The sequence below is a fragment of the Amphiura filiformis genome, chromosome 5 (assembly GCF_039555335.1).
Source record: "Amphiura filiformis chromosome 5, Afil_fr2py, whole genome shotgun sequence".
NCBI lineage: Eukaryota > Metazoa > Echinodermata > Ophiuroidea > Amphilepidida > Amphiuridae > Amphiura > Amphiura filiformis.
Window position 1 is genome coordinate 40874404 of NC_092632.1, and position 22720 is coordinate 40897123.

General features: G+C 37.5%; 1 protein-coding gene across 1 annotated transcript in view; it reads left to right on the top strand.

Moving 5' to 3' along the window:
- LOC140152198 (uncharacterized) overlaps positions 1-22720 on the top strand; it is a 41468-nt gene that overhangs the window by 12354 nt on the left and 6394 nt on the right. The window contains exons 5-23 of the mRNA XM_072174496.1: positions 1056-1209; positions 1642-1744; positions 2338-2479; positions 3730-3804; positions 4341-4511; positions 5426-5626; positions 6770-6940; positions 7488-7760; positions 10015-10225; positions 11216-11367; positions 12608-12840; positions 13424-13636; positions 14393-14519; positions 16007-16114; positions 16679-16827; positions 18737-18919; positions 19765-19852; positions 20293-20544; positions 21685-21841. Coding sequence (XP_072030597.1) covers positions 1056-1209; positions 1642-1744; positions 2338-2479; positions 3730-3804; positions 4341-4511; positions 5426-5626; positions 6770-6940; positions 7488-7760; positions 10015-10225; positions 11216-11367; positions 12608-12840; positions 13424-13636; positions 14393-14519; positions 16007-16114; positions 16679-16827; positions 18737-18919; positions 19765-19852; positions 20293-20544; positions 21685-21841 — 3163 coding nt within the window. The remainder of the gene's footprint in view (positions 1-1055; positions 1210-1641; positions 1745-2337; positions 2480-3729; positions 3805-4340; positions 4512-5425; positions 5627-6769; positions 6941-7487; positions 7761-10014; positions 10226-11215; positions 11368-12607; positions 12841-13423; positions 13637-14392; positions 14520-16006; positions 16115-16678; positions 16828-18736; positions 18920-19764; positions 19853-20292; positions 20545-21684; positions 21842-22720) is intronic.

Below are 22720 nucleotides of genomic sequence, written 5' to 3' on the forward strand. Positions count from 1 at the left end.
TGTTGTTCTCAGTGGCATAAGATTTCTTTTTCTTTAAGTAGGTGAATCCAGCACCTTTTGGTGACACAGGCCTATAAGTTTATGGTACAAAATGCGTGTGAAGCATGTGAAAACTTTTGCCATATTAAAACTAAAATGATGAAAATAGCCAAATTTTGAGATAAAATTGGTCAGAAACCCACATACAAGCCTAATTGGGGGATGATTGTATGGCCATCGGGTCACATCCCCTTATCAAGATACTAGGGGGTTATCCCCACCCCTGGGAATTACACCTTTATGGTTGTTTTGTCCAATAACAGAAATTGCGATTGAATTTCTTGAAATTAATATAAATTCTTCAAATGTCTGAATAACTTTGGCACTGTGTGTTGGTATTATAATCATATTACTCCAGTAATGTAAACACTCACCCCATTGGACCAATCTGTACCTGTGGAAGATTTTGGAAATATCTTCCACAGGAGGAGTATGAATTTCAAATGGCATTAGTGCATTAACCAACTCTATTTGAAACGTGCCCACCTTTTGTGAAAGATTCAGGTTGAATCTTTCTCAGAAGGTGTGTGAAATTCAATTGGAGCTGCCTATTAGTCATTTAATTTGAAATTCATACTCCCCACAGTGGAATATATTTCCAAGATCTTCCACAGGGAGAGTGTGGACTTCAAATGGATCGACCCATTTTAGCTGTTCAATTATAAGCACTGTGTGCTGTTTCTAATATCATGTTACTCCAGTCAGTGGCATAGCAAGGGTGTGGGAGGGGGCAACACCACATTAATGGGGGGGCACCGAAATGATGGTGATAAAGAAAAAAAAATCGATTCTGCGCTCCCTCCAAGCAGTAAAAGTCACAATTTTCATTTCAGCACAAATAGTCATTTTGAAAGATCAATTTAAGACTAAGTTTCAACTTTATATAACCAAAATTATTTAAATTGGTGTTTGTGCAAATTTTTGCGCACTCTGCATGCAATCATTTCAAGAATGGGGGTGTAGGGGGAACCATTATGCATGGCGCCACAAATATTAATGTGTTATCGTATATACAGGACGCCCTCGTGCTTATGAGAATGACTGCGGTGAATGCGTTGGTGGAAGTAGTGGTAATGATGTAGCTACAGGACTAAATGTCTGTGGTCAGTGTGAGAGTGCTTCCTATGCAGATGAAACCTCATGTCAAGGATGTGATGGTGTAGCAAACAGGTAAGACTTGATTGCCTTTTTAGTTTAAATATGTCCGCCAAAATGCCTAAAAATGGTCAAAAATTGCCACAAATTGTGTGATTTATAATTATCATAATGCTAAAAAATATATCCTAGGGATGAAATCAAAACTCGACTGGCGGTTGACTGCCGGTTCCGTCCAGTTACCATTATTTAGAACAATAGCAACCGGATGGAACTGGATGGAACCGGCGGTCAACCGCCAGTCGAGTTTTGATTTCGTCCCCTGCATGCTATAATGTATAATTTTATATTTTTACATGTTTTTTCCTTCATCTTGTGTTTTATATGTTTTACATATCCATAATTTGCTATTTATTTCTGTGCAAATCATATTTGTCCGTGGATGTAATTATATAATATGAATATGCCAATCAATCCTTGTAATTCCTGTCTTTCTTTGTTATACAGTGGTCTTGAGTTTGATGCTTGTGGCGTATGTGGAGGGGATGGTACTGATTGTGTCGGTGTCATGAGAGTTCTTCCAAATCTTATTCCAAATGAACCTATCGAGGTAGGTTGTTTATAAGATTTATTGTTTCATCATTATTGTGGTGGTAATCATCATCATCATCATCATCATCATCATCATCATCATCATCATCATCATCATTTCATCATACATTCATCCATTAACCTAACACCCACGATGAAAACCACTGTGCATGCATGAATCCCAGGGTCTGCGATGATGCAATCACCCCAAGTGCTATATGCTCATGGAATCGCTGACCAGGGCAGCGTAACCCATGTGGCTACCAGTCGGTGATTGTGTGTTTGGCATGTAGGGGGTCTAAACTTCGAATCCCGGGGGTGCCAAGTGACTTCTTTGTTCATCTTATTTCCTTTTTCGTTTCCTTTTTCGTTTCTTCTCAAACTTCCGATAGCAAAAAGCAGGGTTCAGTGTTAGGGTTAATTCTTGTTCTGTAATATCAACATTTGTACCATCTACCTGTGGTTTCACTGCCTAGTTCCACTATACCTGGAGTGGCATCAAAAGCCATGTCCCACTCCCTGTTCCCACTCCCTGTTCCCACTCCAGACAAAACAAGTCACATGGGGACGTCACTTATACCATCCTAAAATTGTTTTGTTTCCTAATTTCAGCTTGGAATCCTTGGTGCTGGATTCTCTTCTGGTTCCAGTCTTAAATGTTTGTACACTTCATCTGATGGCTCAGAGTTTGAAGGTGAAATGATTGAGCGATACAGTAACCAATATATGATTTGTGCAGCCGATCTTGGACCAGGTATGTGCTGCAATGTTGTGCTCAGGGGAGATGGGGGGGGGGGGTTAAAAGGTGACAGAAATTCAGAATTTGCCAGTTTTGATTTTAAAAAGTCAACTTGCTTCAATACATGGTTTTACTTGGGAATTACAGTCTGTGGCCCTCACAGGCGTACACACAAGAGAGTGTGATGCCAGCCCAAAGGAGAAACAACCCTTTGGAGCAAAAAACTTTTCTTAGCGCAATGACCCTTCAGAATAATAACTTTTCAGAGTAAAACTCAGGCAGAAGAAAGACCATTCAGTGAAATAACTGCTGGGAACAAAGACTGTTTGGAATAAACTTCTTTGGAGCCAAAACCATTAGGAAAACAAACACTTTGGAATATAGACCTGCACCCAAGCAATCAGCTTGATTCTAGAAGCTCTAAAGGAGCGAAACATAATTATATTCGCTACAGATTCAGCTTTGAAATAAGTAGGAGCTAAAAGTAAAGCCATATTGTAACATTTCTATAAAAATAGATTAATATTTCTTTTCCATAAAATGTTAGCTTTTACTGTCAGATATGTCCCCTTTTAATTTTGAGCTGAACAAGTGAGGTAAAGCAAAGAAAATTGGAATTTACTACCAGCTCCACTCCGGCGGACATTAAATACAGTATGATCCTTTGGCGTCACGTACTGTGTTATGAACATGTGTTTGACTAATATTCCATCGTCTTATTAAGACGGTTTCTTCAAAATCTTTGATTTTGACAAAACTATGGCACCTAAAGTCTTGATTTTGCAAGGTTTTCTTTGTTTACTAAAGTACATTACAATTGTGTCAAAAACAGAATTAAAAAATATTGAGGGCATCCTCCTCAGCAAAGCGTTACAACAGGCGGCATAGGACACGCAACACGTGACGTACGAGGCTGGCGAAGATACAGGGCTGACAGCCCCATTCCAAATACACGGTTAGCAATTACAAATGGAAAATTAACATACTTGCAGTGGGGTACTTTGTCGAACCCCAACGGTTTTAGAGTAAGATAATTTTGCTTTGACACCACATAACAAATTTAGAATTGTTTGTGAAGATTTCATGATTATGTGTTAATCCAATGGCGGCGTCAAAATTGGAGATATCGCTTCCCCACCGCCTGTGTTACAATATGGCTTTAACTAATTTTACCACGGAATGCATATTATGGCATTAGGCATGTCAAAAGGGAAGTTCCTGCCTTTTTTTTTTTTTATCATCATATAAATTTGTTTTTTATCCAGGTGATTATGATGTTGCAGTTCAACGTGATTCTGACTTGGTCTCGGACATTATTGGAAACCTCAAAGTGCACGAAAGTAAGTCTGCAATAATGGGTACAGGGGATATTCCGGGGGTGGGGGGGGGGGGTACTTAGTATAAATGATGCTCAATTGAAAATTTTGACCTTTCGTATGGATTTTTTCCCCCAAAAAACACCACAAAAGATAGGTCTTTTGGGGAAAAAATTTATATCTTCAATATGAAATGTCGGCTTTTCATCCCAGCTACATACACTTTAAGTACATATCATTAGATTTAGAAAGTTTACTTCGAGGACTGTTAAATATCAAAAACTTAAAAAATATCAAATTTTAATAATTTGTCATAAAATTTGTATTATATCACAAATTTCAAAATATCAAAATTATTTGATATCAGAAGGACATTCAGAATTCAATTTGATATGTCTGATGTGCTCTTGTGTCCCACAAAAAATACTGCCGAAAAAGTTCATACCATTTTATATTTTATATAATGATTTATTTATTTGTTTGTTTGTTTGTTTGTTTGTTTGTTTGTTTGTTTGTTTGTTTGTTTATTTATTTATTTATTTTATTTTTGCTTTTTACAGGTGTTCAGATTGAATCTTTCACGCCTAACAGTATGATAGTAAATAGTTCCTTAGTCGGCACAGAACTACAAATTGTTGCTACAGCTCTAGAGAGCCTCGCTGAATTCCGTGCATTGGATACAACTGATTGGGATGTGCAACCAGTTTTATTGGCCGATATCACAAATGAAGGTAAGTAGTACATTCATCCTTTTGATGAATTATAGCCGATTAATACAATGAAAAGTAATTCAAATTGAGAGGATGGGGCTGATAAAAATGATCAAATGCAAGTCAAATTTGGAATTTACGCACATTTAATCAATAAAAATACAGTGCATGATGGCAAATACATAATGATCTAAGCCAAAATTTTAAGATGGCATTTGAATATATTAGGGGAGATTAGTTTTACAGGTGCATTCAAATAGGCACTTATTAGGGAAGGGGTCAGTGACATGATTGACATCATCTTCCCCCTCCCCAATTCAGTGGCGGTGCTACGGGGAGTGGGCAAGGGGGGCATTTTCCCCCAAATATTGTTCTTGCCCCCTCCTCACTTTTGAGACAAACCCCCCAAAATTACATAAATGTCCACTTTTTGCAGCTATTTTGCGCAAAATTTGTTGATTTTACCCCCTGAAATGCACTTTGCCACCCCAATGCCCTCCCGAAAAAAATTCCAATTTACCTCATTGTTGATGAGAATTTGGTATCATATAATAAAGGGATAATATTTGATATTGTACATAAGTTTGAAGAACATCCATATTATACACCCGATCCGATTTCGCCATTTCTGTGGTGTCCCCAATGTAAAACTGTGGCGTCCCGAGGTCAGGGTTTGATCCATTACATGATGTGTGTTATACAGAATTGTACCTGGGAATTGTACACAACAGTGATTTTCAATACACAATCATGATTGTATTGAATTACGAATTAAATCTCCCGCTCTAGTACATCTGTGTTTCCGTCAGTAGAGGGCCAAATACAGTAAATGCTTCTCGGATTTGTGTATAAACCAATAGATTTTAAATAAGTGAAAACAATAAATTTTTTTTATTCTAATCTAATGAATTACATGACCTTATTTACCTTTTCAGACTTCACAATGGAAATTGACGGAGAGTTTCTGAGTGACTATGAAATAGGTTATAGCTTTGAATACCCAGCGGCTTCAGGGCAGTTTAATGCTAGACCGACAATCAATGGCATATCACCATGTAACCTTACTGTGGATCCATCCTATTTGACTGCATATTTCCAGGCACCTCAAGTGGAATATGCTAAATTTTCACCAGACGGTAGGTTTAAACTGATGGGAAAAAGTATACTGCAAGATAGCCCAGATAGATTAGTGTCTCCATTGCTTGACCCTATTGTGCAATATTGCTATAAATTCATCCAAAAATCTCACATCTCACATACACACACGGCACACACACACCCCCACAAGCTTCTCAACAGGGACTAAGGTCCATATGCACAAAACAAATTAGACCAAGTCTAACTTTAGACCTGATCTAACCATGGAGATTAGACTTAGGGAGAAGGAACTCTTAGGTATTTACATACCATATTCTATATAATTTTAGATCCTGCTAAAGGGAAACTACATGTATCTTGATATTAGACGGCTCCAGTTTAACTTTTGGACTGAAGAAAAGAGTAAAGGGATTCCTCCTGAGTCCAACCTCCATGGTTAGACCAGGCCTACAAATATATTTTCCTAAAAAGCGAAGAAAATTCTTGTGAAAATATTTTTTGAAAAACGTAAAAACAATTTTCCAAAAATATTTATTAATAAACAAAGAAAATTCTTGTGCGAAAATATTTTTTGGAAAAACGTAAAAAACAATTTTTCAAAAATATTTATTAATAAAGAAAGTAAATTCTTGTGCGAAAATATTTTTGAAAACGTAAGAAACAATTTTCCAAAAATATTGTCCGAAAAAACAAAGAAAATGTTTGTGCAAAATATTTCTTAAAAACATTAAAAAAAACAATTTTCGAAAATAATTTGTATTGATAAGGAAAAAAAAAAAAAAGCTTTTGCAAAAGTTTTTTTTGTAAAATTAAATAAAAACGTTTTCCTTATTTCTTTGATAAAATAGGATAAAAATCTGCCCCTATATCATGACATATATCCAGGCCTAACCTTAGACCTGGTTTAACTTGCATTTTGCATATGGACCTAAGGGTCTTTGGTTAGTTTAAGGTGATTTCTATCCTCCATGAATATAACTTGGTTTAAATAAAATGTTTTTTTTCTATAGCCAGCAATTGGTAGAAATATAGTATGTATGTAGTATTTATGATCTTTATCCTTTATCTTATTATATTCATTTAATTCCCGTTTAAGTAACAGTCATCAAAATGACATAATCCTATTTACTAACCTCAAAACTTGGTTTTTATATAACTTTTTTCTCTTCTTGATCATAAAGGTGCTGGTTTGATAATGGCCTTTGATCTTGGAGTGGACTATGAGAATTTTAGGCGCTGTGATGATGTGTTCTCAAATGCTGAGGTGCTCGGTGATGGTGCTGCATGTAAATGGAGGAGCCCAAGAGATCTGTATATCGTGATTGGTAAAAGCGATGACTTGATTGAAATAGGTAAGATTACATTTGTCAATGATTAAAGATTAATCTTTGAGAATATGATATTGTATTTCTAGAGCACATTAATATTTACATTGACTACCAATGAGTAGAAATGCCTTTCAATCATCCCATATTTTTTTCATCACAAGCTTTAATAATACACAGTGGAGGCACCAGGAATTTTTCCAGGGGGGGGGGGCAAATAAACATTGAGCCCATATTTATTGGTCGAGCTATGAGTTTTAAAATATTGAAGCGAGACAAAGTCGAGTCCAATATTTTAAAACTCATAGCGAGACCAATAAATATTGGCGTAAAAGCATCAATTTTATCATTATTATGTTTTGGATCCAATATTTTCACACACTTGGACTCATAAAAGCATAATAATGTGCAAAATTGTTGCAAAAATTAGGGCTTTTACTGGAGCCAATTTTTGGGTTTTTACTGGGGGAAAAAGGGGGGCTAGAGTTCTGTCTGGTAGAATTTCCCCCATGCCCCCCTGTGGCACCACCGCGCCACTGATAATACAACACAAAATGTATACATTATTCTACAGGAGAAGCACTTGACTTTCAAGATTATGCTATCTACGCTTTCCGTCAAGACTTTGGTCTTCCAGCCAGCGGAAGTGTGACCATTGGTGGACCTGATGTATCTTTGGAAGTAGTGGCTTTCATCACTGGTTCTCCTAGACTGCCTAGCTGTGGTGATGTTGAACTGAATGCCAGGAAGTCTATTGGTGGAGGAGGCAGGAGTATGACATTCCAGTGGTCTGTGTCTAGCTCAGGAGATACAACTAATGTTACTGCAGCTCTTGATAATCTTAATGGTAAGTGTATGAACAAAATGTCTTTGTTTCACTGAAAATGTTAATTGAGAAATTACTTTTGGTATATAGCACCATGAATAAAGGCATCGTCGGAAGATATCACTCATTGAAGAAGTCATCTTTGGAAGATATAACCCATTGATAAAGTCATCTTTGGTAGGTGGCAGTCATTGATAAAGTCATCTTAGGTAGATAGCAGCCATTGATAAAGTCATCTTATATAGATAGCAGTCATTGATAAAGTCATCTTAGGTAGATAGAAGTCATTGATAAAGTCATCTTAGGTAGAAAACAGCCATTGATAAAGTCATCTTAGGTAGATAGCAGCCATTGATAAAGTCATCTTAGGTAGATAGCACCCATTGATAAAGTCATCTTAGGTAGATAGCAGCCATTGATAAAGTCATCTTAGGTAGATATCACCCATTGATAAAGTCATCTTAGGTAGATAGCAGCCATTGATAAAGTCATCTTAGGTAGATAGCAGCCATTGATAAAGTCATCTTAGGTAGATAGCAGCCATTTGATAAAGTCATCTTGAGAGATAGTAGCCATTGATAAAGTCATCTTAGGTAGATAGCACCCATTGATAAAGTCATCTTAGGTAGATATCACCCATTGATAAAGTCATCTTATATAGATAGCACCCATTGATAAAGTCATTTTAGGTAGATAGCACCCATTGATAAAGTCATCTTTGGTAGATAGCAGCCATTGATAAAGTCATCTTAGGTAGATAGCAGCCATTGATAAAGTCATCTTAGGTAGATAGCACCCATTGATAAAGTCATCTTAGGCAGATATCGCCCATTGATAAAGTCATCTTAGGTAGATAGCACCCATTGATAAAGTCATCTTAGGTAGATAGCAGCCATTGATAAAGTCATCTTAGGTAGATAGCACCCATTGATAAAGTCATCTTAGGTAGATAGCACCCATTGATAAAGTCATCTTAGGTAGATAGCACCCATTGATAAAGTCATTGAAGGTATTTAGCACTCATTGATGAATTCATCTTATAAAAATAGCAGCAATTGATTAAGTCATCTTTGATAATTAGCACTCCAACATCTTAGGTAGATAGCACAATTAATAAAGTCATCTTGGTAGATATAGCAGCCATTGATAAAGTCATCTTAGGTAGATAGCAGCCATTGATAAAGTCATCTTAGGTAGATAGCAGCCATTGATAAAGTCATCTTAGGTAGATAGCAGCCATTGATAAAGTCATCTTAGGTAGATAGCAGCCATTGATAAAGTCATCTTAGGTAGATAGCAGCCATTGATAAAGTCATCTTAGGTAGATAGCAGCCATTGATAAAGTCATCTTAGGTAGATATCACCCATTGATAAAGTCATCTTAGGTAGATAGCAGCCATTGATAAAATCATCTTAGGTAGATAGCAGCCATTGATAAAGTCATCTTAGGTAGATAGCAGCCATTGATAAAGTCATCTTGAGAGATAGTAGCCATTGATAAAGTCATCTTAGGTAGATAGCACCCATTGATAAAGTCATCTTAGGTAGATATCACCCATTGATAAAGTCATCTTATATAGATAGCACCCATTGATAAAGTCATTTTAGGTAGATAGCACCCATTGATAAAGTCATCTTAGGTAGATAGCAGCCATTGATAAAGTCATCTTAGGTAGATAGCAGCCATTGATAAAGTCATCTTAGGTAGATAGCACCCATTGATAAAGTCATCTTAGGCAGATATCGCCCATTGATAAAGTCACCTTTGGTTGATAGCACCAATTGATGACGTTATCTTTGGTAGAAAACACCGTTGATAAAGTCATCAATGGTAGATAGCACCCATTGATAAAGTCATCTTTGGTAGATAGCAGCCATTGATAAAGTCATCTTTGGTAGATAGCAGCTGTTGATAAAGTCATCTTTGGTAGATAGCAGCCATTGATAAAGTCATCTTAGGTAGATAGCAGCCATTGGTGAAGTCATCTTAGGTAGATAGCAGCCATTGATAAAGTCATCTTAGATAGATGGCAGCCATTGATGAAGTCATCTTAGGTAGATAGCAGCCATTGATAAAGTCATCTTAGGTAGATAGCAGCCATTGATAAAGTCATCTTAGGTAGATAGCAGCCATTGATAAAGTTGTCTTCATTATATTATTTTTTTATATATTTTTAATTTATTTTACTTGGCCTTATTGAATAAGATGACTTTGTCACTTGTTTGTTAAATTGTTTGCTTTTTACTTATTTGGTGTTCCTTTTTATATTTTCAGCTCTTAACAGTGGTGATGGATCTGCTACAGTAGAAATTAATGGAGATGCCTTAGATGCAGACACACCATATACATTTACCTTGACGCTGTCCAATTTCTTGGGTGGCAGTGATACAGCCACTTTCTCTGTGGAACGTTCTGGAACTGCAGCACCAGAAGTCAAAGTCCTGCCTCAGGGTATTGATCCAGACAGTGTCAAGGTGGCAGATAGGTAAGTGTGTTTGTTTGTACAAGGAAATAAAATATGTGAACAATTTTACTGTCAGCCTTTGGGTCAAGAGAGAGGAAATTCTTAATCCAATTGCAACTGCAGCACCTCCCAAAGCTGTGTGGCTTGTCTTCATTTGTGGATGAGAATAGCCCTCTGCCAGCATGCTTGATGAGCTTCACTGGCTTCTAGTAAACCAAATGATTCATTTTAAATTAATTATGTACATTTTGAACTGCATTAATGCCCAAGCTTACCTGATTGATTTATTTCATCTGCTGAATAGTTGTTCTAAGCTTGGTCTCGGATCTCGGCTTTGCTCCTCATCTGATCTTACCCGCCTTAGGGTTCCTCGCTCTTTTAGAAAGCTTGGGGATGCTTCATTTGCCATAGGTGCTCCCAACTATGAAATGAGCTCCTTACTGAGGTCAGAGAAGTGGAGTCAGTGTCTGGGTTCAAGCTGCATGCTCAAAACTCATCTTTATCTTGCTTAGTATTGCTGCTTGTTTTTTATTTTTGCTTTAATTGTTGATAAGTGGCACGGTGGCTCAGTGGTTACGGCCTTGGACTCATAATCCGAGAGCTTGCTCGACGTGCGTGGGTTCGATTCTCCGTCCCACCACCGTGTTGCACCCTTGGGCAAGGCACTTTACCTCGCTTGCCTCACCCCACCCAGGTGCAATGGGAAGCTGTTAGGGGTAGTCACAGTCGTTGTACTGATGGACCCTGCGCCACTTGTAGGCTGCAAACGTGGTTTCGACATATTCTAATGACGGCGGAATAAATGTAAAGCGCTTTGAGGCTATATAAATATCTACATTTATTTTATAAGTATTTGCTTGATTGATTCTCTATATGCTTTCTTGTAAGGTGCTCTGTGCTTTGTAGAGTGCCATAAGAAATGTTTTTATAATAAGAATAATAATTCTCACTAGTTGGAATATCATGCTGTAACTTACCATACCCTAATTCTCTGCTTCCTTTTTAATTAAGTTTCTCGCTGACTGCTGAAGTGAAATTTTATTCCGAGTGTGTACCAGCAGGAGATACTGTCTTTGAATGGTCAGTTAATGACACAGACATAGCTCTCAATCTGAAGACTCAATACAGCAGGACTTTGTTTGTGGATGCTAACTCACTGCCTGGTATGTACAGTAAAACAAAATAATTGTCCGAAACAATTTTAGACTAACAACAAGTTACTTGATGATTTTGACTCAACTTTATTAGATTTCTCTGATGATTCAATACTGGGAACTCAATTCAACATGTGACTAATGCTTATACTTCACAACTTAAAGCCATATTGTAACATTTCCCCTAAAATATAGATTCTTTTACTGTCAGATAATGCCCCTTTTAATTTTGAGCCGAATAACTGAGGTAAAGCAAAGAAAATTTACTACCAGCACCGATGTCGTCAATGCATGCCACTCTGCCGGTCGTGATACAGCATGGTCCTTTGATGTGTGTATGACCATCCAGCATGCCATTGTACATACTGTGTTATGAACATTGTGTACATGTAGACTAATATTTCCATCGTAATGATTAAATGGTTCCAGTACATATTTAAAATCTCGGATTTTAACAAAACTATACAGTTCCTAAAGTCTTGAATTTTGCAGGGTATGTTAGTTTAATAAAATACATTATTATATATTTTTCTTAAACCCAGAATATTGAAAAATATTGAGGGCATCATCCTCAGCAAATGTTACAATAATGGCTTTAAACGCAAGGAATCACCTTAAACCATCCAACTTAATTTGAGCCATTAGAAATCATTGGATCAAACTTGCCAACAAATTGTATTCAATAATGGGTCTCCAATAATTACATTATACAAAGTACCATTATGTGATGGGCACCAGGATGAGTAACTTCATCTTTGAACATTTGTGCCAATTACTCGTTCTTTTTCAGCCATAGCAACATTTATGGTCTCTTGTTTGCCATCAATGTATCAAAATAGTGATGTTACACCCCCGGGTTACACCATTTAGAGGAAATGATTATGCAATTTTAGCATATGAAATGTTTACAGTTATGCCATTTAGGGTCGTAAATTTGCTAACATCAGTTAAGGTACCAAGGAAGCCCCGCCATAGCAGTTCTTCTGGGGTGAACCCAACCTGCCTGGTTATCAAATTAATCAGTAACAAGGAATTTTTTATCTTTGAATTTGACAGGTGCAATAACATTCAAACATCAATTAGAGATGACCTTGTCACTGATTAATTTCATAACCAGGCAGGGCTGGTTCACCCCAGAAGAACTGTTCTGACAGAGCTTCCTCTTGAAGGTTTTTGAGGGTTGATTAATGAACATGGATAATATTTTCATATTCAATTGACTTCTTTACATGTAATATTCTTTCAACAGGTGGAGAAGCCGTTCAATTCACTGTTAAAGTTTACAAATCAAGCGATGCAGATGCCTATGTAGAGCAGTCTATAGTTGTGACAACCATCAAATCTGAAATAGTGGCAATCATTAAAGGTGCCAGGGAGTTCACCGTAGGTCGTAGTAGTGGAGAAATAGTAATAGATGGCTCCCTGACCTATGACCCTGATGCAGAGGCTAGACCATGGGATTATTCGTGGGAATGCACTCAGGTGAGCGCATCTTGTTATGTGAATGTGATGTTCTTGTTCATATGCAATCTGTTTCAGCCAGGATGTTTTCAAGGGCTTAATCACCCAAACCATAATCGGAAGGTTGCGGGTTTGAGCCCCGGTGGCGCCATCGTGTTGTGCGCTTGAATAAGGCACTTAATCTCGACTACTCCTCTCCACCCAGGTGTAAAAATGGGTACCGGCATTCTTAAATGCTGGAAAGGTAACAGACTTGCTGTGGAGGAGATGTAGCGATCCCCTTACATGGCCCAAGTCGCCATTGAAAGAGAGATGGGCACTCTGAGCACTGTTTTTACAGGATCGTCTCCTTTACCTTAGTCATCCACCTTTGCACAGTATTTTTTGGAGAGCACATCAGACACACTAAATTGCATTTTGAATACGAGGAATGTCCTGATATCAAATAATTTTTTTAAAAATTTGCAATATAATACAAATTTTATTAAAAACTGACAAAAATGGACATTTAACAGTCCTCAAAGTAAGACTTTTTAATCTAATGCTACGTACTTACATTTAGCTTGGATGAAACTTTCTATTAATTGTTTGATTCTTCTTACAGACAACAGACAACAGTGCCTGCTGGTCATTCAATCCAGATCGTATCGGTGAATTAATCATCAATGAAACCAACATTGATGGCGCTGTTTTGACCTTTGATGCGTTGGCTTTTGAAGCAGATAAGAGTTATGAAATCACTCTAGTAGCTACCAAACAGGAGAGGTCTGCATCAGCCAGTATTTATATAGATGCTGTCAATGGAAACCCACCCAAGGTGAGATATACTGCATAGGCTTAGGAACCGGGTAGGAACGGGGGGGGGGCTTGAATACCCTTCAGCCCCCTCATAATTCCAGGTGAGAGAAAAGATGTCATCATAAACCAGGAAAAATTGGTGTTTTTGACATATTTTTTCACAAAATGTTCTGATTCTGAAGGGGAATCCCCTTGGGCACCCCCAGAATGGGTCATCATCAAATGTTTATTTTTTCAGCTCCCCCCCCCCCATCTTGAAAATCTTCCTAAGCCACTGTACAGTAGTCAGATTTCAGATAGACCAGTGGCATAGGTAAGAGGGCAATGAGGGGGGCACACGTGTACCATGTGAGAAGTGATGCCCTCTTACCCCCCACACCTAATATTTCATTTTTTTGCCTTTTTTTTTTTATACTTTTGGACCATTTTAGAAAATTTTGCCCCCTTGAAAGTTGCATTTCCTCCTTTTTTCGCCCCATCTGAAAAAGTCTTGGCAGCACCACTGTGACAGAGAAATATTGGCTTACAGAGGAACAACTTGAAACAGAAGGAGTCAAAACTCAAAATAACTATTTGCATGAATCAAATTGTGGGGCAGTTAAATATATATCAAAACATAAAATTTGGACTTGTACTAGGCTTTACAGATCTGTTTGGTTAAGGCCGTTAAGCCCTCACTCTTCAAAAGCATGGATGTGGAATGATGGCAAAATTAATATACACATACCAGTGTCAATAATGTTAGACTAAGCTGATTTCACTTTTTATTTAAAAGATTGAGTTTGAAGAACTTCAAGATGACGGAAAAGTTAAAGACACAGACGTGATTTTCTTGACTGCATTTGTGTATGGAGCAGATGCTGATGATGACATCACATGGACAACCGTAGGCACTGAAGAAGGTAAGTGTCAGCTAGGGAGATATGCCATAAGAGCATTAGCCCATCATATCATAGGTATACTGTAAATATGATATTTTCACGGTATTTTGGAGAGGACCCATGTTTCTGTGACATGAATTTATTTACGAATTTGTACATTTCCTAAAAGGCCTATAAGAAGTACAAATATTTGTGTGCATGAAAATATCACAAATCAACTGCACTCGCAAAATGTTTATTTCAAACCTTAAAAAAATGTTTATATCTACGTATTACTTCGGCAGAAAAAAAAAAATTCTGCACAATCCGAACTCCCATGCCTTCCTTGAAAAAACAAATGGTGCATCCCTGACAAGTCTCCAGGTGTGATAACATGTGTCCTGATACACATATTAATGTGTCACATCATAGTGAACCATTTTGACATGTATCCAGAAAAATAAAAAAAGATAATATAATATAATATTGGGTGTATCTGTCAGTGTGCGCATATGGTAGTTAGATATAGTATAGGATATTTATAAGATTTTGCAGTGTTAGTTTGAAAAGTTATAGGCTGTGGCATATCCAGCAGGGGGGTACTACAAAAAGCAAAAGAGGAAATTGGGATGGCAAAGAAAAAGAAAAGAGGAAAGTACAAAAATATAAAAGGAAAGAAGCACACAGATATTGCATGTTTCATCTTCTGTGTGGACCATTTCACAACTAAATTTACTTTGATCATGGGCCAAACAGGGCCGGATTTACCTTTTTGGGGGCCCTGGGCCAGGCCAAAATTTGGAGGCCCCCAAAACGCACCTTGAGGAAGGCATGTGCACTCAAGTGGCCAAGTTTTTAGTTTCTACTAGGAGATTTGCGCGCGAAGCGCAAAAAAAAAAAAATCAATTTTAGACTATTTTAGCCCAAATTGAAGCTGAATTTTGCTATATAACAGGCCAGGCCAGTGCGTGCGAAGCGCTCAAAATTGTGCAATTCTTGTACCCTATTTTGGCCCAAAACATGGTGTTTTTTGGCTAAAATGGAAGATGCATACTGCACAGGGCAATTTTGGGGCCCCCCAAAATTTGGGGGCCCTGGGCCTGGGCCCATCTGGCCCTATGGTAAATCCGGCCCTGGGCCAATATAGTGTAAAATTCCAAATGTTTTGCCCAATAATGCCCTTTTCTGAAGGCAGGAAGACTTTACAGTCTCTTTAAACTTTAAAAAAGTACAAGTTTTCCAAAACTTGTCTTTTTAAATTAGACTCTCTGTTTCTCTATCAAACTTTGAGTATCAAATTTGAAAAGCCAATTCAGCTTGGGAAATCTGCTCTCTTGATTTGAAAGAAAAAAAACCAGTTTTTTCAAAATAATAAACCGGTTTTCTCTACAAAAAATAACAAGGTTCTCTCTTCAAAATAACTTGACATAAGAGACTCCTATCTGCCGTATTGTTTTTATGTTATGTTACCTATTTGCTTTCAATTTTCAATTTCTCTGATTATTCTGTATGTTTTATTACAATTTCAGGCTATGGTTTTATTGATCTGACTGATTCTACTAATTTGCTGTATGGATTCCCAAGAGTTCTTGATACAGGAGCTGGGTTCTTGATTGCTATGGTTGGAATAGAAGGAGGTAAGAAAAAATAACTAGAAATACAAAACATGTCTTCAAAACAAAGCAAATATAACAAAATCATCAATGGATTATCAATGTTACATGATGTAGCACATACTTTCAAAAAACTTTTTTTTTTCATTATGTGTCAGAACTCTTTCCCCTCAGTAAAAACCCAAAATTAAGAACATTTCCACTTTTGGCGGCAATTGTGCACAAAATTGGTTGATTTTGCCTCCTGAAATTCACTTTCCCCCCTAATGCCAATGCCCACCCCCCAAAAAAAACCCACCAAAATTCGTTCACCCACCCAGGCTAATAAAAGACTGGGGTATCTATTCAGGACCATATGGCAGTGGGGTTTGAGCTAAGCTGCCCACAATGCTGTACTATACCAGCTCTACAGACCTTAGCAGATACAAAGGTTTTATTGGGCAGCTTTTATATATCTTCTAGAGCTAGTGCTATCCTCTAAGGGGAACCAGAGCCAAAAGACACTAAGGTAAAAAGCCATTTACCGAGGACCGTCATTTATCATGAACATCATGTATGTAAATATTGCTTTCAATCAACAAATTTCAGGTATTGCTGAGCGTGGTACAGACTATGCATTCCTCATCACAGCAACAAATGTGGAAGGCCAATCAGGAACTGCTAAAGCATATATTACTGTACGCTCAGGGCCGACATCCTGTGAATTCTCTGTGGATGACTATGAAGCTCTCTCTGAGGTAAGTGTGTTTTTTTGTATCTTTATTTAAAGCCATATTATAACAATTACTGAGGAGGACGCCCCCAATATTTTTCAAAATTCTATTTTTTACATGATTATATTGTTTCAACATACCCTGCAAAAATCAAGACCCTGTGCTGCCTGTACTTTAGACTATGCCATAGTCTATTTTTGATAAATAAAAGCATGTTAATCATGATGAAAGCATTCAGTTGAACTCGAAATGATACTGATATTTAATACATCAAAATACTAGTATAAAATTGTTATGAAAAAGTTAATATAATTATATTAGTGACAGTAAAAGTAAAGTGGCTTATATTATTGAATGCAACATATCATAATGTCATAATTGTATTGGCACTTCAGTACTGAACAATTCTGATTTTAGAATCTGCCAGTTTATTAATCGCGAAATTCCAGGTTAAAATAGACTATGGACATTCAATTAAAAACGTGATTTTGAACAGGCAAAGTCCCTAACACTCACACTGTCAATCATACTTGTTTACCAATCAAAGTTAACCGCAAGCAAATACAAGACGCGCTCATTGACTTACTGACGCGTTCATGCAATTACACAACACAAAGGCGGCGTGAGGCCACATACTTGTGTACCATGTAGTTATTAATGGTAATGACAGGTACCGGAGGATTTAAACCATAACGAGATCTGGGCGACCAATCACAAGCCAGATCCATTTAAAGATGCATTACATCATCGCCAATTTTAGTAGGCCAGATTTCGACAATCTCATCCATAGAAGCTCATAGACAGCCGTGTTAAGCATGTAAACCGCAATCCAATGTCAGTAGTCCACTTGGGAAGCTAACAAACAGAGGGAGTAGGGTGACTGAAAAGATCAGATGTGAAAATCTATCAATTGTGCACACATTAATTAAATCAGAGTTTTAAGCTTAAATACAATATCCAGAGTATGCACAATGGGCAAGTGGACTACGGGGTAGTCTACCTGTACTTTTGCGAAAATCCGAGATTTTGAATAAAACGCAGGAACCATCTTATTTTTATGATGGAAATATTAGTTGAAGGCATACGCAATGTTCATAACAGAGTACGTACATGGCGTGTGGGACGGTGGTATACACAACAAAGGATCGTACCGTAACATGACCGAAAGAGTGATACGCATTGGCGACATGTGCGCTGGTAGTAAATTCCAATTTTCTTTGCTTTGCCGTAGTTGTTCGGTTCAAAATTAAAAGGGGATATATCAGACAGTAAAAGCTAACATTTTAGGGCAAAGAAATACCAATCACATAAAATAAATCTGATTGATTGATTGATTGATTGATCTATTTTGTATGAAAATGTTATAATATGGCTTTAAACTGTTGTTCCATGCTGAGACACACTTGGATCCTGATGGGACCAGGCTTAAGCAAAATGCTCAAGCTATGTTGTAAAGTTTGTATACACTGTAAATCCCTAGCTGTAATACTTTTTAAACATGTTAGGCTTTAGCCAATTTGTTATTATTATCTACATGTACAGAAGAAATGTTTCATATTTTGGAACCTATAGAGGTTATCTGTGTTCTATAAGCTGCATATCATATCAGCGACTGCTATACCTTGATTAGGACTTTCAAAAGAAGTACCTGCATGTGCAACCATGACTGCCAAAGTCATGTAGGTAACGCCAAGGTCGGTTTTGAATGAGGAATACTACGGGAACCAGCGCCTTTTGTTAGAAGTCGCAAATTTAGTAAAGTGGATAACAAGTTACCAGACTTTGAATTTGTATCTAAACACATCTATCTATTCAACTATTTTGGACAATCATCAGCTCATCAGCCTCTCAGTTCAGCTCCTAGACTTGTCTGTTAACAAACAAGTTATTCTGCTAATTTTGATGTAATTTGGTGATTTTTTCTCTCCTGTAGGCTAATGTACTGGTAGAAAATTGTGCAACAGATTCCGATGCACAACCACTGAAATACCAACTGTTCACATTGGACGCAGACTTAGTGAAAAAATCAGTCTCCGACGCAGTCTCAGAACCAGAATTCAGTTTTGTTGGTAAACCAAGTGTGTTAGCGAATAACACCCGGATATTTATCATGGAGGTAAGAATTAAGTCGGGCCCGTAGCCAAAATTTTTTGTGGGTGCGGAATTGCCAAATGCAGATCTTTTCAAAAGAAATCTTCATTCTGGCCAAAAGCAAACCTTTATCTCCTCTGCAATTGATTTTTAGATTCTATTTTTTAACAAATTTTACATGATTTGGGTATATTTATAAATTTTTTTGACATATTTTGCTATTTCTTACAGAAAAAGCAGATTTATGGGGGGTGGGGTGCCACACCCCCTCGCTACAGGCCTGCAAATACTGTTTGATATTGTCCATATCATAATAAGCAATCACAAGGAACATAGGTTTTATATCTCATTGATAAGTCATTAGCATGCCCTAGTGTTGGCAACCAGATGACTTGAAGACAACTTTGTTGCTCTGTTGCTAACCATGACCATGATGACAGAATGATGGTAACTACCAGCGTTTGGTCACTAGCAATCTTTGATTCGTGTGCTGTGAGTGCTAGTATGATATAAGCTAATACATATTTAAAAGAGGATTCCAAGTTCAGCTACACCTTATGTATGGAATTATATGTGTTTGACAATAACCAAAGGGACAGTCTGTGTAGCTCAGCTAGAGGTCTGGGGTTCAAGTCCCTGCACAGGCAGGAATGTCCGGAGTTTTTACTCTGGTATATCTGTCTATGCATATTATGTTTCCACTTGTAATTTCATGTTTAATTGTGCTAGTGTGCGATGTGTGATTCTTCTTTCTAACCAAAGGGCAATTATTTAAAAAAAAAAAAACCCACCAAAATACTACAAATGAGCAAATCAAAAGACCTATAATTTTTGAATAAATCTAATTTTTGCGCATGCACTCTATTCCAGGTCTGCAACAAGTTCAAGATCTGCTCCTTATATGATGCAACTGCTGTTGTGACGGCAAAACCTCTTTCAGCGAGGAAGAAAAGACGGCGTGCATAAGGCGGCACAAGTCTTGGAACCAAAATACAAAGGTATGTATATATGCCAAAATTTGACTCTTACAATGAAAGGACTTGAAGAATTCAAGTTCCTGATTCACGTTCAAAGGAGTGGCTTGCATTGCCTCATCTATTCATCTATCATCTATACATTTTGTGAAAAAAACCCAATTCTATTTCTTATGGAAATGTCATAATATGGCTGTGCTGCGGAACCCACATGCATGGGCGTCATTCGGGGGAGAAGGACGGCGGGAAAAATTTCTAATTTTTTGTTCTTTTCAGCCACTTTTTGACAATTCAGGCCGATTGTCCCCCTATCCCCCCATTTCAAGCCGGATTGGCGCTAATGCCCACATGAATGTTCCTGATACCATTCCTTGAAGCGCTTCCCTCTGGAAAACAACACCAACTGTTTACTCTTAAATCACAGGTGACTACCTCTCTGCATTTGGTAATCTTGGACTGCTTGCGGATGTTGAAAACAGTGAATCCAGTCGTCGCCGTCGTGGTGCTACAAGAAAGCGCAGAGCAGCAGCAGAAGTGACAACACAAACAGCAACAGACCAACTTGAACTGATTGAGTTGACGTTGTCCGAGACAGTTTTATCTACTAGTAGTGCTCAGTTGTTGATTGACAACACAGCTTCTATGCAAATTAGTGATATGACAATTGAAGATCAAAGTAAGTTCATTAAGAATAATTGGTATTAAGGTAAATTATGATTTCAAGGCTAAGGCTACTTACAGAGCTAGAAGATGCACTGAATGGGCTATTCCATTTAAAATCCAAACACCCGTGTGGTAGATTTTGGGAATATCTTCCACAGGGGGAGTATGAATTTCTAATGGAATGAACACACATTAAGTAGCTCCATTTGAAATTCATACTGAGAAAGATTCAATTTAATCGTCCACTGAGGGAGGATGAGTTGCAAATGGAGCTGTTTAAGTGTTCATTCCATTAGAAATTCATACTACCCAGCTGTGGAAGATATTTCCAAAATCTTCCACAGGAGTAGTGTGGATTATAAATGGAATATCTCAATGGACAGAGACCCATTGCTGTGCACAGTGGCATACTGGACAAAATTTCCAGGTGGAAATTGCTGACTTAAAGCCTTAATGTACGATCTTTTTAAATTTTTAGATTTTTCTTTTTTTCTTCCAAAATGATAATATGCAATCATTATGAAAGTTCCCAATACATTTGGACGCGAAAAACATTGGAAATTTGCAAAGAAACAACATCATAAACTTCACCTCTATCACTCAAACATCTCGCACTATTTGGATTAGGACAGCGAGTGCGGCCTCAGAGTTAGGCTCCTACGCGGCCAGTATGGGTACGCTACCTCCACATGCGGAGGGAGCGGAACCAAACTAGTTTAGTAGGAGACTACGGATTGCGATCGTGGCCGACATAAAATCATAATCTAAAAACAAATCATAATCTAGAACATGTGTAAGTATTACAAATATGCCAAAAAATCGGGTTTGAAAAAAATAAAGGTAAATTCTGAAAAAAGATCGTACATTAAGGCTTTAATTGACTGGGACAATGAACATTTGTAATATTGTAATCAGTCCAGTCCGACTGATTGTCCAGCACCATGGGGGGGGTCATGGGGAAAAGCCAGAACTCTTCCCCCACTTGTCCCCAGTAAAAACTCATCATTATAAAGAGTGTTTGGATATATTTGAAAAGTATTCTTCATGAAAAAAAACTTTTCAGTCATAAGCAAATGATGCTACATTTCATATATGAGCCTTTGGCTTATGAGTCTATCGGCCTTTAAATCTATTTTGTTTATTCTATTTTCAGCTTCTTTACTTGATTCTTATATGGAAATGATCGAAGTCTTTGATGCTGCAGAAGAAACTGTTCCAGATAGTTCTTCTGATCTCATCTTAGAGAAAGTCAGTGAAATCTCAAGTGATCTGGATCCAACTCATTTTGGACCTATTCTGGATAAGTGCAAGTAAGTGTTGTTGATACTGCTTCGGCCAAAAAAAAATTATTTTGTTGACCATAGATCCCTTCCAAACATTGAGTTGGTCGGTCAGATTAAAAATATTTTATAAAGGTCATATCCAAAACATGTCTGCCGAATCAGCTTAACAAATAGCCCAAATGGCTGTGAATTGGGATATTTCTCTACTATATACTACTTTATTTATGTTTTTAAAACAGTTTAGAAGTGTGAAGAAACATTTTCTACAGTAAAACCAAAAAAAACCAAAAAAACAAAAAAACAATCCAGATTAGGGTCGGTCAGATAAGGACAATCAAACAACTTTTTTTTTTCTGCCTTATCAAGCATGATAATAAAACAAGGTGTAATCTTATCAATTATGCTGACTTTGAAAATACAAAATAGTGCAACCTGGCTCAAGGGTGATACAAAGGATTTGTGTACACAATATGTTGCCTACCTGCCCAATGAACTGAACTGAACCGAACTGAACAAGCTTGAACAGTAACAATAAATAGGTCAATCATTTTGATCTGGATTGACCTTTTCGGTAAATCCCATAAGCTTTTGCGAGTAGATATGAGACGACATCATTTGACGTCATGCCGATGCGCACATCATTTAGTGAACATCGCTACTGCGCATTTCAAAGCCATGAAGTGCGCATTAATGATGTGCGCATCAGCATGACCAAATGACCATCTCAGGTCTACTCGCGAAGGCTTATGGGATTTAACAAAAAGGTCAATTACTCATGCTTATTCCAGGGGTCCAGGGGAGGGAGGGGAGGCACTCAAGTTTCAGAGCGTAAACATACGTGATATGACAGAAAATAATTATTTGTCCTTTTTTTTAGAAGGGGGGCGGGAGGGGACCTAGATCTGC